This window comes from Leptonychotes weddellii, chromosome 13 (genome assembly GCF_054177405.1).
Source record: "Leptonychotes weddellii isolate Sample4059 chromosome 13, ASM5417740v2, whole genome shotgun sequence".
Lineage (NCBI taxonomy): Eukaryota > Metazoa > Chordata > Mammalia > Carnivora > Phocidae > Leptonychotes > Leptonychotes weddellii.
In genome coordinates this window covers 3,852,038-3,867,987 of record NC_138381.1, presented here as the reverse complement: position 1 = coordinate 3,867,987, position 15,950 = coordinate 3,852,038, and the positions used below count along the sequence as shown (strand labels likewise).

At 39.5% G+C, this 15,950-nt stretch overlaps 1 protein-coding gene across 11 annotated transcripts in view; it reads left to right on the top strand.

Moving 5' to 3' along the window:
* ZNF407 (zinc finger protein 407) overlaps positions 1-15,950 on the top strand; it is a 518,640-nt gene that overhangs the window by 250,239 nt on the left and 252,451 nt on the right. For 10 of the 11 annotated variants that reach the window (XM_081801009.1, XM_081801007.1, XM_081801010.1 and 7 more), the window contains exons 5-6: positions 8,024-8,190; positions 11,867-11,950. The exons of the other annotated variant lie outside the window; for it this stretch is intronic. In XM_081801009.1, the coding sequence (XP_081657135.1) occupies positions 8,024-8,190; positions 11,867-11,950 (251 nt within the window). The remainder of the gene's footprint in view (positions 1-8,023; positions 8,191-11,866; positions 11,951-15,950) is intronic. 11 annotated transcript variants of the gene reach the window in all.

Below are 15,950 nucleotides of genomic sequence, written 5' to 3'. Positions count from 1 at the left end.
GCATATGCGATATAATTCCTTCCACGTGTTCTTCTCATGTTGGTGTTTTAGAGCTGTGCAGGAAACATAAACTATTTCAGGACTAACCCAACTTCTCAGACCCTGAGAAAAAGACTTAGTGGAGCCTTGTTTTCGGCAGCACTCAATTCAGGTTCTTTTGCCCTGTAGATCAGGGTGTGTTGGGGACGTGAGTGGGGGGAGGGATGTGACCTCTATCATCGAAGACAGGGATTGGCACACTATGACCTGCAGGCCAGATCAGGCCCACTGACTGTTTCTGTAAATAAAGTTTTATTGGAACACAGCCGTGCTCCTTTGTTTTATGTACTGCCTGCGGCTGCTTGTGTCGTAGGGAGGCAGAGGTGAGTAGTTGCATCAAACCCGATGACCCACCACAGAGAAGATATTTACTGTTCTTTACACTGAGCCTTTCCAAGCCCCTGATGGAGGACACTGTTGTGCTGGTGAGCGCTGGATAGAGCACATGCAGGGGAATGGGAAAAACCCCAGCCAAACTTCATGGGATGGTTTTGGGTAGACTGGAGTTTATGGTCTCTTTGACAAAGAAAAATTTCATGGGAATGAGATTTTGAAGGATGAATTCAAATCTCTGAGGGCATAGCCCTTATAATCCTTGAATGTTTTTCTTTAGAATGAGTCATTCTCTTGGTTCTTAGTAGACTAAAGCAACCTGGGATTAATATTCTGCTTAATGCTCCTCCCAGAAGTAATTTTGACACAAAGCTTTTCAACCTTTGGATTGGATTGAAAGAGCCAGAAAAGGTATTTCACAGCTTTTAGGATCTGAATGATATGTTAAGAGGTTTTAAAATGACAGGCTTTGGCGTGAGTGAGGTTAAATTTCTTTTCCAACTAGTTAACAAGGATCTAGCCTGTTAATTAGGCTAATTATCACCTGTTCAGGGCAAAAATGCACTCAAAACTCTTGGCTTCAGTAGCAGGCTCCCTTGCGTGCTGTATAAAAGCCCTGAGGGCGGATGGGGGGGCAACTTTCATCTGTAACCACACTTGAGCCTGAAGAGTTAGTAAATGAAACCTTTCTAATCTTAGCTCTTTGTGGCTTCTTGATATAAATCATGCTCATGTTTTATATATAATCAGAAACAGGCCACTCTCCCAGTCTAGCCTAATTCAAGTAATCTGGATACTAGTATTATCAAGGAATATTTTTGGTGTTGGGTTATAACTTCATTCATTGAACCAGAGTTTTTATTTGGACTTTGTACACATACACCCACACACAAATATTTGGAAGGAGATGCTCAGAGGGACCCTAAGTGTCCTCATACTCATTATTTAGCTGTTGCTGTACCTTTTGGATTACTCAGTTCAGAGAACATACTGATTTATTTTCCATGCAGTTTAAAGTTGGGTATTTTATTTAAACATGTATGTAGTACTTTGAAACTTCATAGATGAACACAGTTACTGTGGAATAATACTGGGGTTATTTAATGTGGGTTTAGTGACTGTTGCACATGAACGCGTCTAAAAGCAGGGTTGTATATTTTTACTCCGATGTTTCCCGGGCCAGAAACAATACAGGCGTCTCACAGTTCTGGTGCTTATGGATCCTACATCTGTTACCATGGCAGAATGTCCTGAACTTTGTCATTTTGCTTTGTTATCCTTCGGGGTACTTTTTCAGCATAAGGCGCTCACATGAATTAATTGAGCATTGTAGTTGCTCTTCAGTGGTTGTCTTTAGATGCCTTTTATGTCCTTCTTTGTTCAATAAAGTGATTGTTTGCCGTTATGTTTGCAGCTCAGAATTCCTATGGTGACCCTACTGTGCTGAGAGTCCGTCATTCTCTATTTTCATTTCATCTCTTAGTGTATTATCATATCATTATGAAATTAAAATCATTTTAAAAAGAGGCTTTCATTCCCAAGAAACTGCCTGGGCGTTGGTAGTAGTTGAGTAACTTAGGAATTGTGGAAACAAATTCATTAGTATGTTGAATGGTTTTGGGGGGAATCATACACACCTGGCCTTGTGTTCATGGTTCTATAGTCGGTGTTTCCCCATGAAGACCAGCAATACCTGGCGGTTATGTGTTTGCAGCCTCAGTTGGGCTTTACGGGAATAGTTTTGAATCAGTCAACACCTTTGTTTCGCAGTTTTGAAAGATAATAACTGCATGATTAGTTAATATTTTGACAAAATTTAGCTTACTCTTCTATTGAAATTGTATCTGTAGCACACACCAGACCGTGCTCAGTGCTGCGCGGTTTTTGCAGATGTCCATTTGTGTGATTTATTAACTTGACAGGACTGGTCCAAGGAGTCATGTAGAGAAGATAAAGAAGACTGTTTGATTGTTTGATTAAAATACTAATTTTTGACTTGTGAAAAATTTCAAAAACAGTGAAAGCATTTGGAAGGGTGCTCACATATGGCCACATTGACTTTGGATTCCTTCTCTCTTAAAAAACAACAAAATCGCTGGGGCGCCTGGGTGGCTCAGTTGGTTAAGCGGCTGCCTTCGGCTCAGGTCATGATCCCAGGGTCCTGGGATCGAGCCCCGCATCGGGCTCCCGGCTCAGCGGGGAGCCTGCTTCTCCCTCTGCCCCTCCCCCTGCTTGTGCTTGCTCTCGCCCTCTCTCCCCCTCTCTCTCTGTGTCAAATAAATAAAAAATCTTAAAAAAAAAAATTGTGTGGCTGAACAGGTGTAATTCAGTAATGTGGCTGTAATTGAGTGGTGTCAACTCAATACAATTTGTAATGTTTTTCTAACAAAAAAATAAAAAATAAAAAAAATAAAAACAAAATCGTAGCACGAGTGAACACTGTCCCCCCCCCCGCATGCCTTAACCCCTCTTTTCAGAGACTTGGTGTCGTGCATGCTTTCACATGTGGTCTTCATAGGTTTGCATTTAATGCCTTTCCCTTTATGAAAAATTATGTAAATGGTACAGTTCTGTACCCAACTTGTTTTAATGCAGTTACATTTTTTAGATTGTTTGCTGATAAATGTAGCCCCAGTTGATGCATTTTTACTGCATTATGATATCCTATTTTGTGATGAAACCCATTATTTATCTACTCCCCGGCTGGTGGGTATTTAAGATTGTTCCTGTTTTAATGGGGACAATTGCGTTTACATCCTGTGCTTGGGCTGGAGCTTCCCGGTTACCTAGACTGAGCTTTCTGGAGGAGAGGGAGGGACAGCTGCAGCTTTAGAAAGCGTTGCTAACGCAACCATATCCTAAATTATCCTGAATTGGAGAGGTTAGAAAAGAACATAAAGATATGCTACTGACACTTCCTGCTGTATTTAAAAAATTACAAAGTAGTAAAGCACCAAAGTATCAAGATACCCTTGTCTTCCTATGTAAGTGGGATGTGTACAGATTTTTTATTAAGTGGGTAATAAATTGAGTCAATAATCTACCTAATAGGGTTTAAAATACTTTAAATAACATTTAAAAATATACTTTGAAGAAAGTGAGTATAGACTCTCCCGTTAGGATGTTTACTTTCTATAGTAATATGGAAAGATAAAGACACAATTCAAAATAGAAGTTATATATTTTGACATAACTTGTCTGCCCTTTAGGTATTCAAAAACAGACCATGTAACCGAGTTTCCGTACGGCAGAAGCACTTATTAAGATGATGGTATTAGTCATGTAATTCAGCTCCCTACTGAGTTCTTGAGTTTTACTTTGTGCATAATGCCTACTGACACCACTGTGAGAATTTATAGTTTTGTTATATATCTAACAATGAGGATATTTAGTATACTCACTTCAAAATTTTAAGTCTAGAGATGTGGGTTTTATTTAGTCTTGGCTGTGTTATTACAAATCATGTCATGAGTGATTCAGGGAAGACAGGTTCCCCACCAGATTTAACAGGGAGACCAAACAAGGGCCCAGAGCCATTCCAGGTGTGGGAGGGATGCTAAGGAGGAGACGGCACATAGAACTGTAAATACAGAAACCTACTGGAAACATATCGGAAAATGCGTAGAATTTAAGTTGGGAAGCCTTATAAATTTACACTAAAAGATGAACCCTTAATTGACGTTCATATCATAGTTACCAACATGAAAAAGGGCTTTATTCTAGAAAGTTGGACATCTCAATCCCTGGAAACCAGAAACTTTGTAATGACATCTCTTGGTAGGAATTGGGACAGGTGTTATGTGTAACATGCTATGTTTAAAATCATTTCCCTCAAAATGTACAAATCATTGCTACGTTGTCCTCTAATTCCACGTTTTTGAGAAGTCTGGTGTCATTTTGATTTCTTTTGCTTGTGTTCTCCCCCCTCCCCCGCCCCCCCCGCCCCCCCGCCGAAACCTTTTAAGATCACTTTATATCCGGTAGAAACATCTAGTGAAGCCTGAGGAAAAAGCAGGTAACAAAATGCCCTTTCTCATTACAGGTCTTAGAGTACTATTTGGCATTTTGAACTTTCTAGTAAATATTATAAAGTAGCCAGATTATGTAAGACCTGGAAATAGTGTTGAGGCCACCTCCTCTCCCCCCAGAGATGGCTTTCTGCACAGCACAGTTGTTATTCTTCTGCTATGACCTGTCATAATCATTTTTTAAAAATTTATAAACATTTAAGATTTTAAAAATTAAATTAAGAACTTTAGAATACCAAAGAAAGTTGCTGAAACAAATACGGAAAACATGGATGTGATTCATACAGTATGCATTATGTCACGTTCTGTATGTTTGAAACACTCACACTTTGTAAAATTAGCAGAGATGCGCAGGAAGGTAAGAGGACCGGATGGCATGAGCATAGGGAGCTCCTGGCGGCCAGCGTGGCCCCTGTGGCTATAACACCCCGATCTCACATGCTCACTCAGAGTCTGGCGAAGATTGAGTCAAGAGCAAAACTCTTACTCACTAGTTTAGTACTTCACCCGGTCGGTCCAGAATTATTTCTCAAGCACCACTGTGTACCATGCACTTGTATGGGCCTTAAGGATACAAGGTGAACCTAGCGCCATCTTCCTATTGTGTGCTTGTCTCATTTACTCTTTTAGCATATAACCTTTATGGGATTGTCTCGTAGTCGTCTTTCTGCATCCTTTAATTGACCTACTAGAAAACTGTCTTCACAATAAAAGAGGAGACTACCAAGTTTTTACCAAACAGAACTCTTTGTAATAGATCATAATTCCAGTTAAGAAGTTTTTCATGGAAGACCACCATGTGGGGATAGAAGAGCATCAACAATAACATTTGATCCAAGCTAATGTAGGTCACAGGACATCACCCTTTTCCTAGGAAACTGGATGGCCGCCGAGGGGGCTGGCAGGCGATCAGATTCCCAGTGGGTGTGGTGCTTCCAGTGCTGGGACCCTCATTATGCATTTGTCTTGCCATGTCATCCCTGCCACCTCTCCATGTCCATTTGTCCCTACCTTTTAACATCTAAATTAAATACCACCCCTGGGAAGCCTTCTTTCATCTGTCCCACCCCATTAATTTGCTGCTGCTTTTAAGTTTAGGATGGCATTTTACCTTTTTTTTTTTTTTTAATATGTCATTGAGGTTATTTTTGTCAATGTTTTTTTTCTCCCTTAGTAGCCTGTGATTTTCTTGAGAGCCAAATCTGACTCTTCTTCCTTCATCTCCCCTGTCTTAAAACCGTGTTTTGGGTATTGGCGGGAGTTCAGGTCTTTCTGAAGTACATCTAGAACACACATTGATACCTTCCCTTCTTGGGTCTACATGGCAGAGCAGAACATGTGTTCACTCAGGTTCTGTCCTGGAGAGGCCCTGGGATAAGCCCCAAGGAGAGCTGCATCTCTTGGGTGGATGTTGTTCTTACGGAATTGTGTGAAGGCCAATAATTTACAGTATTTGAGACTCAGAATTTGTGTAGTTCCAGGAAGTACCCCTTTGAAGAGTAGGTCTGATAAGGATACTTTTCTTGCTGATATTTCAGGTTCTTGTTAAAATACAAGCACATGAACTTATTTTCATAAGGCAAATTGTAAAGCACGTGAGGTTTTCTAAAAGTCAGTTTCTAAAAGAACTTAGTTAGTTCTTTGTTATCTGGCTTTTGTCGTTTCCTGACAGACACTGAGCTCTCGTTTAACATTTTTATTATGTATGAATAATAGAGTACATATATTGAGGTTTTGTAGATGTAATTTTGTTAAATGTACATCATGGTAGATTTAAAAATGAGGGATTTATTTTGTCATTCATAAAGTTGTAATACAGTGCAGAGAAACTATTTGTTAAAAGATAGCATCTACTTAACCTCCTTATTTATTTCTTGTAGGAGAAGGTTAGATCCACAATAAATACATGAAGAAATAAGTAGATAGGGGAATTTATCTTGGAAATAAGATCCCTGTCATGGTTTTGAAATGTTAAATGCATGAAGACCTGTCAAAGAGATATACGGACATGATATTTTTTTTTACAGTGCATTTCGAAGTATTTAGTTATATTTGTCACTCTCTAGTACAGTGAGCAGTGATCAGATGATATAGTAATTTCAAAGTCAGTCTCTGTTAATGGGTGTAAATAGAGTGTTTCTACACATACATTATATAGATGTAGTAATTGGCAATTTTAATATTAATGAAGCACTTAGGATATTTTATATGACATTTCTTAAATATTTAGCAACTTTTACTTCTGTAGCATTTAAGATCTATTGCTACAAAAATATAATTACATATAACAAATGAAGAAGGACTTTTATAAAAGCTAACTTCGTAATTCGCTTCCTAAGAATTTGTGAAGTTCTGATGATTAATTTGTTAAGTTAATCTGTACTTGCTTCAAAATGAGAAAATTAATTATTTGGAGCTCAGGATTTCTTTTTCTACCTTTACGGGGTTAAGGAAATTTGTAAAAATCATAGTTAAAGCCTTCATGGATAGAACGCACATTTTTTACATCTCATTTATATCATAATTTAAAATGCACATATTATAATCCTATTTTTTTAATTGCACTGACTTACTAAAAGTATAGCCCAATTTACGATATTCAAAGCAGACTGCCACAGTCTCTCTCTTTTGTGGCACAGTGCTTATCCACTTATTAAAATATTTTAATTTTGAATATTGGGTTTTAATTTGCTTTTATTTGACTGTTCATTATCCTGAATTAATTAGCTGGACATTATTCATCACAGGCATTGCTTTAAACTAAATTGTATTAGAAATAAAAAGTAAATTTCAGTGATGATTTCATGAAGGCAAGCGACGAGGGACAGAAGCTCAACCAGAAGAAGGATTTAAGTTTTTGTTTATGGTTCACATTGCCTTGACTATTAAAGGTATTAAAAGATCTTTGTGAACTGTGGGGCTCTAATATTTTCGAGTTGAGTACTGATCTGTTATTTTCATTTTTTTTTTTTATGCAGGAGATAACTGAGGTTTATTTTTCTCAAAGGTTGTTTTATAAAAGTTATAGTTATAATCTGATTTTTATTCTTACCAGAGGAAACTTTTTAAATCCATCCTTATGGTAACACAGAAGGACACCTCGTTCAGGCAACGCGTCTGCGTTGGCGTTGGTCCCCAGGAGCCCTGCAGTGCGGGGTGGCCGGGTGCGCGGCCGGAGCGGCGTCTGCAGGCCGGCCCCGTGGCTGACTGCAAGCCGGCAGCCCCGGCCGCCTCCGCCTGGTAGAGAGCAGGGGTTGTCTGAGTAGTTTAGTATGGATAGCTTTTCACTTAGCCTTTGCTCTGACAGCCCGTGCCCTGGATAAGTGGTGTAGGCCTGTGCAGGTGAAATCTATTCTCACATTTGCCTCAGGGGTGACTGGACTGTAACAGAATTTTTCAAACCCGTTGGGCCCAACCGCAAAGCAGAGAATAAATGGCTGAAGTGCCAGGCCTGGACAGAAAAATCAATGGCTGGTTATACAGACATGACAGACCAGGCCTGCGGTTCTCCTCACAGAGTCTGTGCACTCGCCACACTTCAGGGTCGAAACACGCTTCTGTCGGGGGCCGGCCGTGGTTCCGCGGGGGTGATACTCACATCATTTTCTCTCTCCTTCGTGCAGGAAATTTACGTGCCACTTATGTGACCGGAGTTTCACTGAGAAGTGGGCCCTGAACAACCACATGAAGCTCCACACGGGAGAAAAGCCATTTAAGTGTACCTGGCCCACGTGCCATTACTCATTCCTCACGGCCTCCGCCATGAAAGACCACTACCGGACGCACACAGGTGTGCAGCCCGACGTCGGGGTGGACGTGGGCACTTAATTACCTCGCCAGTGGTCTGTAGAAATGGTTTCTCGTTTGAAGAGTTTGTCTTAAGGTGGTACTAATGAAATATTAAAAGCCGTGGTCTCCTTTCATTGTTTTTCAGTGCTACTCGGGTGGTTTTAAAGTGACCTTTTAATGCAAGTGTGTGTACACACGTGCATGCTTGTGTTTGAATCAAAAGAAGTTGCATATTTAGAAGCTCGTTTATGTTGTGTGTGTACATATACATGCATGTGTTTAAACAGATCTTCTTAGATGTAATCTTGATAGGAGATCATTTGGGGACAATTTGTTTTCATAGCGGACTAGTCTTGTAATTTGTTACTGATATAAACTCAGTGCCATACTATTTTTGAACGTTAATTGACAAGTTTTGGTTTTATATACCATTTAAAAAAATTTTAATGAAATTAATATTTCTCTTAAGAGGAGAATAGTATCGGATCCAAGAGTTTTTGATAATTAATACAAAGAGAAGAATCTGAATTTAGCTATTACAAATTTTTTAGATAATTATATATTTGAAAAGTACAAATCCACATACGTTTTACATCACAACATTTAAAGAAGTGTATGGAATTTAAACCAGTTGATAGTGAACGCCAGCATTCAGAATACATCTATGCTAGGCATGGTCCTGAGAACTCTCAGTTTGGACCTCCATAAATATATAGCCCGCTAATACCCTGTTGTTATATCCACTGTTTATGGCATGTTTTCCATTATCTAAGGACAGTGGGCCCCTAAACTCCTTACAAGCTTACAGTTGAGTACTCTCCTTATCTCTCTGTGGCTCTGCTGCCATGAGCTGTTTGTTATTTTTGTAGTCTTCTTTCTCTTTACACTTCTCCAAGTATTTTGTTTCAAGGAAGAAAAATAATAAATTTTAATCAGCATTCCCAAATGTTCTTCTGATTGCCAAGAATCCTATATTATTGTTAGAAATTATAGGTTAAAAGTTCTTCTGAAGCAGTTTGTGGGAAGGCCAGGCCTCCTTAGCTTCCTTGACAAGGGCGGTGACGATTTAAGGTCCCCAGCCTGCCCTGAGAGATCACTTATATCGAACAGCAGATGAAAAGCCAGTGCAGATGTAATTTATCGTCGGCGTTTCCTTCTAAAGAATAATTGTGGAGACTTGGCTGGATCAATAATATGGATTTTTGTTGTTAGGTCTTGTAGTCTGCACCATAATGAGAGATAGGGGACAGTGGCTGTTTTCTAATAGAAAATAAAGGATTGGTTTCCGTGTCTTTCTACATTTGAATGCAAAATCGCACACTTGAAACTAATTCAGGTTGTTCGGGAAAGTCTCCTATTAGATCCCTGCTATCACATAAATAGGGCATGTTAAATGAACCCCCTTTATGGAGTGAAATATTACACTTAATTTTTTTCCTCAAAATTTTTGTTTTGAAAAATAGTCTGATGTCCACTATTTGACCCTAATGCCTCTACCCCTCAGGAAAAAAAAAAAAAAAAAAAAAAAGGAAGTGAAATCGAATTTAGAATGAAAAACAAATCAAGCCACCAAGGTAAATATGGCATACAATACATTGTAGGCTAACATCCTAAATAGAATTCTATGCTTCAAAAAATCAAGGTCATTAATGTGTCTAGAATCGAATCCCATTGGAAATTAATAATTTTGTCTTTGTGCCTATACATATCTTCAAATAGGAAAGGGAATAAAACTTAATATTTTTATATAGCATATTAACCTGTGAAGGGTGTAAATCTCATGAGGTTTTTTTCTGTTTTTATGTTACAAGAAAGATGTAGATCACAAAGAAGTTCATAAATGGGAGAAAGGAATCCTCGTTTTCTTGCATCTGAGAGTAATAAGAATACCCTGTCCGCATTGAGCTTTGCTAGTTTGATGGCGCAGCCCTTCCCCTGCCACACCGCTGCGCACACGAGTATGCTCGCAGGCGGGCACGGGGGAGACCGGGCACAGATGTGCTTCCACGTGCGCACGAGGGGTTCACAACCACATTGCCGTTGCTGGGGTAGACGTCACAGGGAACGGTTTTGCCTCCACATAGAGGAGTATGTTACTATTAACGAGCACATTATCTATGGGATTCTTAAAAAGTCTACTTTCAGTGTTATTTAATTGATAATATGGCTAGTTGGAAATATTTATACTCCAAATTGATTAAATAATTAAATGAGTGATTATAATTAAACTTTATTCTTCACAGCCGTCTACTCTATTCTTTTTTTTTTTTTAATCTTGAGATGATGATGCCAAGGGACAAACTTAACCCCAAAATAGGAAAGCACAGATAGGAAAAATATTTAAATTCAACTTTATTTTATAAATGACAACAGTGAACATTTTCACATATATTGGGAAATGAAATTAAACATAATTTGCTTTAAAACTCTCTGTATTAATATATGTTCGTCTAGATGACAAAAGGTAATAATGCTCTCTAGTGAAGGGGAGACTCTTTTTGGTTGCTGAAGTTATTCTGCCTTCCTACATTTACTGTTTTTTTCTGACTTTACAAAAGCAACCACCATTTTCCAAACACATCAAGCAAAATTTCTGTTATGAAATGCCAAAATGTTTTAGAACAAAGCCAGCTGACTCGGGCAAAACTCTTGAAAGACTTGTTGCATTAAACATCTAGATGAGTAATGATAGATACAAATGATTTATTTTGTTTCTGGAAAAGTATTTTATAATTTCACCATATCTCTCCACGGTTAGCATTTTTATTCTCTTTTGCCCTTCCCTTTGAGCCTTGTGGGATAAACTGCCCAGCTTGGCAGCGCTTATTGCCTAAATATGCTGCCGGAAAAAAGATAGATTGCATTTATAAACTGTAGGGGAAAATGTTCACTTGTGTAAAAATGCTAAAATAAAATGAGCATTTATACACTTTTAACAAATACTAACTCTGCCAAAGCTGTCTCTAATTGTTGCAGAGGTTTTCAGTCCAGAACTATCATTAAAGATGGATAATTGAAGTTTTTGTACAATTTCTTTAGCAATCCCTAGACTTGCCTTTTTATGCCATGAAAGTTTGAGAAACATAAACAGCACTGAATTGTTATTGGCACTGAGTAATGTGGATTTTATTGTTAGTTGGGATCTTCCGTGTGTTCAAGGAAACCATTCAATTCACGTTATTAAGTAGGAAGTTATTAAAGGAAGAACCTGATAGGATCAGATAAAACCAATTCAATATCCTTCAGTTGTTGGAAAATTCAATATGTTTTATTTAAGCAGAATCCTAGATACTGTATATTAACTATTCCAAGCAATCTTTACTCAGCTCAGAAAGGCCAGATGTATGGGAATTGTAAAAAATCAGGATATGCATAAAAACTGTTCAAGTGCATAAAGCAGCCCCATCTGGAAGACATCTACCAGAAATGAAGTTGTACAAAACCATTCCATTGATAATAAAGCTAATTTTTATGGGTCTGACAAGTATGTAATTATGTTCAGTGGTGCTTTTCAGATTTTATCACAGTCAATAAACCGCAGTGGTAATTTCATTCCCATTTGACATATTTACATGGAAACATTTGATTGGAGGAATTAGTAACCCTGAAAGCCTTGATAGATATGTTTTAATGATCTGTGACCTCCGCAGTCCCTCATCTGTTTATTGTTGCAACAGGCGAGAAGTCGTTTCTGTGCGACCTCTGCGGCTTTGCCGGCGGGACGCGGCACGCCCTCACCAAGCACCGCCGCCAGCACACAGGTCAGTACGGCCGCCGCCCGCCCCTGCCCGGCGGAGCCGGCGGGCGCCCGGCGTCCGCTCTCGGCCCGCGGTGCCGTGTCCTGTCGTCGTTGTACGATCCCTGTACCTGAGGGTCTGCTGAGAATTCTCTTTGAATAACCTAAGCCTTGGATTCACCTCTTTTTAGATGTTTAAAAAGTCGGCCTACTGCATGGTTCGGGGATCGGGTGGCCTGTGTAAATCCGTGTTATATAGGAGGGGAAAGAGCTTGCCGCCACTTGCAGACACACCCGCCTCCCTCTCGGCCCACGAGACTGCGCCACAGACATGGTGGGTGAGGCTGGGGGCCCGGCTGGCCCTCCGATGCGCCCTCTCCCCTCAGCATCTCCCACCTACTTTCGTGCTCACCCCTGCCTCCTTGGCTGGCAACCGGCTTCTCCACAGCCCCCCTCCCCGCCTTTTCCAGCTACTTCTTGGCCCACCTAACCACCTGACCCTCTAGGGGCAGTCCCTCTGTGAGTTGGGAACAGTAGGTGCGGTTTTAGGTTCTTGCTGTTTCTGTCCTTCTTGCTCTTAAGAATGGAGAGCTTACTTGAGTAGACAGCGACGTGGAAGAGGATTCATGTTCGTGATTCACGTTCTTTATGGTGCAACAAAATCAAATAGGTGCCTCGGTTAGGAACAGTTAAGAATGAAAAGTTTTAAGTATTCATTAAAATCGATCACCTACCCGGTCTTATAAGTAATTATGTTAATAGTTGTAAATTATACGTGCCGGGGACAGTGCTGTTAATGGCATTGTCCCTTCTGATTATTAACAGAACTGTTTTATTATCAAAAGTGACCTAGTTTAGATGGTAAATCATGTGGTAACACAATCTGTCACTGAATGTTGGGCTTTTCCTTGGGGACCATGACAGTGGGGTGTTTGGCGGTCACACTCAGAGTGGCATGAAATGAAGATACATGTTGTTTGTGGGACATTTTGAACCTTGATATGATATATTTAACAGCTAGCCATAGGTAGCTCTAGTACCCATTGTGGTATTTGTAAGATTAATAAAAACTAACGCCAGCTACTTCTTTCAGATCGTGCGTGTATAGGATTCAGGTCTCCATACAGGGTAAGAGTTATTATCGAATGAAGTGAAATTTCCAGTGTTTAACTTGATGTTGGAAACGTACACTTAATTCTGTAAACGTGGAAGTCCACTTTCAGTTTATAGTAGCAACCTGTGGCCACAGCCCGTTAATCCAGCGCCGTCGGGAGTCGGGGTCAGGGATGGCAGGAGAGGCCAGCGGATGGCAGCCCTCCTCGGCAGCCGTCTTGGAGAAGTTGGAGTGTGTGTGTGTTGTGGGGGGTGTAAAGCGTGCTCACGTGGGGTGCTTTGCTCTTGATGTATTCAGTGTATTGGTGCCCGAATGTTACTCTTGCGACCCTTGTTGCTCGCCAGGTCACTCCCAGCTGCAGCCTGGGGACCGGCAGAGCCTCCCGTGTGCCCCCTCTGCCATGGTGCCAGAGCTCCCTCTCCCCCTGCGGTGAGGACAGTCGTGCTAGGATCCCAGGCACTTACAGGTGATCGATCATGAAGCCTGTGTCGGGCAGGCACAACTTTATATTTTATGTCAGGTCCAGAGGCTCCTTATTACTTTGCTATTAACTTTATACCATATAGGACAATGTCTCACAGACAGAGGCATCTGTCTTTGTGGCATTTATCTCCCTCTGTGGCACAAATCAAACATGATTCTTTAATACCAAAGTCAGTTCTGAAGACTGTTTGCTTCAACCAAACAGCTTAGTACAACTCAGTCTAGGCCCTTGGCTTTTATGCTGGATTTGTAATATTTAAGCATCATACAGCTTGTTTTTTTCAAAGGCCAGAATTGTATGGTGCACTGAAATCTATATTTCTCTGATGTATTCCTCTTTGACATGGTTTACCTTTTTACCAGAGTGCCCACGCAAATTACAATCAGCTTGGAAAGGGATAGGTATCAAAAGTGTTCCAAATGGCGTAAATAATTCCCTACTGCAATACAGACTGTCTAGGGGGCTGACACAAAACATCTTCCATTCCAAGATTTACTTTTATCACCTGTCAGAGACCCTTGATTCAAGGGCACAGGAGCAAATCCTCACGTGTAGTTGAAGAGTCTTGGCCCGCTTAATAAGCACCAGCCTGCCCAAAGGAATGCGAAGTGTGAGGTTCCATGAGAAGTGTGCAGCCCTTTTGACAGATTGTTGACACACAAAGGGCACTGCTCTGTATCCATAGCCATTCTGGTGTACCCCCTCCGACTTTCTTTTACTTTTCTGCCACAGCTACCTAAGATGCAGAACATTCCTTAATGGTTACTTTGGCCAAGGTTGTTGTTCGTAAAGGAGAGTATGAAGAACAACATGATTTAATATGCACTGTTATGTCACATAAGGGGAAATTCAGGAGGAAAGGAAATTCACCTTTGTTTTTGCTTTTTTGAGTAGGGTGTACACAGCGCTATTGACTTAGAGGTAGCACTCATCAGTAGTAGTTAATGCCTTACTCATAGATTTACTCATCTTTCTGGCTTTAGAATGACAAAGGATTCAGAAGGACTGTTCCCAGTGCACTAAATCATTTTGATCAGTCGTTAACAAGTGTATGCACCTCTTCATACGGTACTTATCTCATTTCAGGCATTAACAAATATTAGCAAACTGGAATTCTTATTTATAATTTGTAGATTTTTTTTTTTTTTTCCAAATTTTACAACCTAGAAAGCGAGTTTATTTCTTTGGCTATATATTGAGACTAACAAACAAAAAAAACTACTTTTGTGTTTCTGAAGTATAGTTCTCTGAAGAAATTACTTGAAGAAATCTCCTGAAATTACCTGAAGAAATTATCATTTGTGGATGAAAAAAAAAATACCAATTAACATATTTGAACAGTAGCATCAGGCATGTACCAAAACTAATAAATTACAAATTAATCATGTACAGATTTGATTAAACTGTAGTTTGTATAAATTGACATGGGGTTCTTCCCCTTCCAGGAGCCTAGACACGCTTGAGCCTTCCTTTACTTAGTGGTTATAGAGTAGGATTTTATGTAGCATATTTTGGTAGCATGATATTTTCTTCTCTGTCAACCCGTATATAACTCAAAATTTCTTAGTGTTACGCAATGTAATCTACAGTGTTGTCAAGTCTGAAATTATAGCTCATTGTAATGTAATGCTAGCTTAATATGAACTTCAAATTATTAGAATTATAGAGAATATAAATGACATTCTTTAAAAGTGTTGTTTCTAAGTTTCGATTGTGTCACATAAAAATGTCATAAAAATTTAGATGAAATAAGCTATGTTAACCTTTTTTTTAAGTGCTTATGTTAAACCTCCAAACCAAGAAAATTAACTTTGAAGAGCTTAAATGACCTTTCATTTACAGTGCTAACTCAGACAATGAGTCCATCATGTCACCCTTTATCCTCTCCAGATAACTGCCAAATCCATGAAAAATGGATAAAGATGCCTACCCCAAAGCTATTTGAATAAACAAGTTAGCACATATTTTCAGACATTAGTTTGAATGGAATAAGGAGACATCAGGATGTAGTTGTCTATTTGCTAATGAAAAAAAGAATCTTTAAATTGTTTGACCACTTAGATTCATTATGTTAACGTGGAAGATTTATACTACCTAACTTGACCTCTTATTATATAGCTACAATAGTCATGACCATATTGTATTGGCATAAAGATACACAGATACTCAATGGAACAGAATAGATCCATGCTTATATTTTTCAGTTGTTTGTGACCAAGGTACAATATTTAGAGGTAATCTAACAAAGGATGTGCAAAACCCCTACATTGGAAACTGCAAAAAACTGCCAAGAGAAATTAAAGGACCTAAATAGGATGATATACCATGTTCATGGACTCAAAAGACTCAGATCCCACCAAGCTTCTTCTTGTTAAAAAATTGGCAAGCTGATTTTAAAATTTATATGGAAATGCAACGATCCAGTGC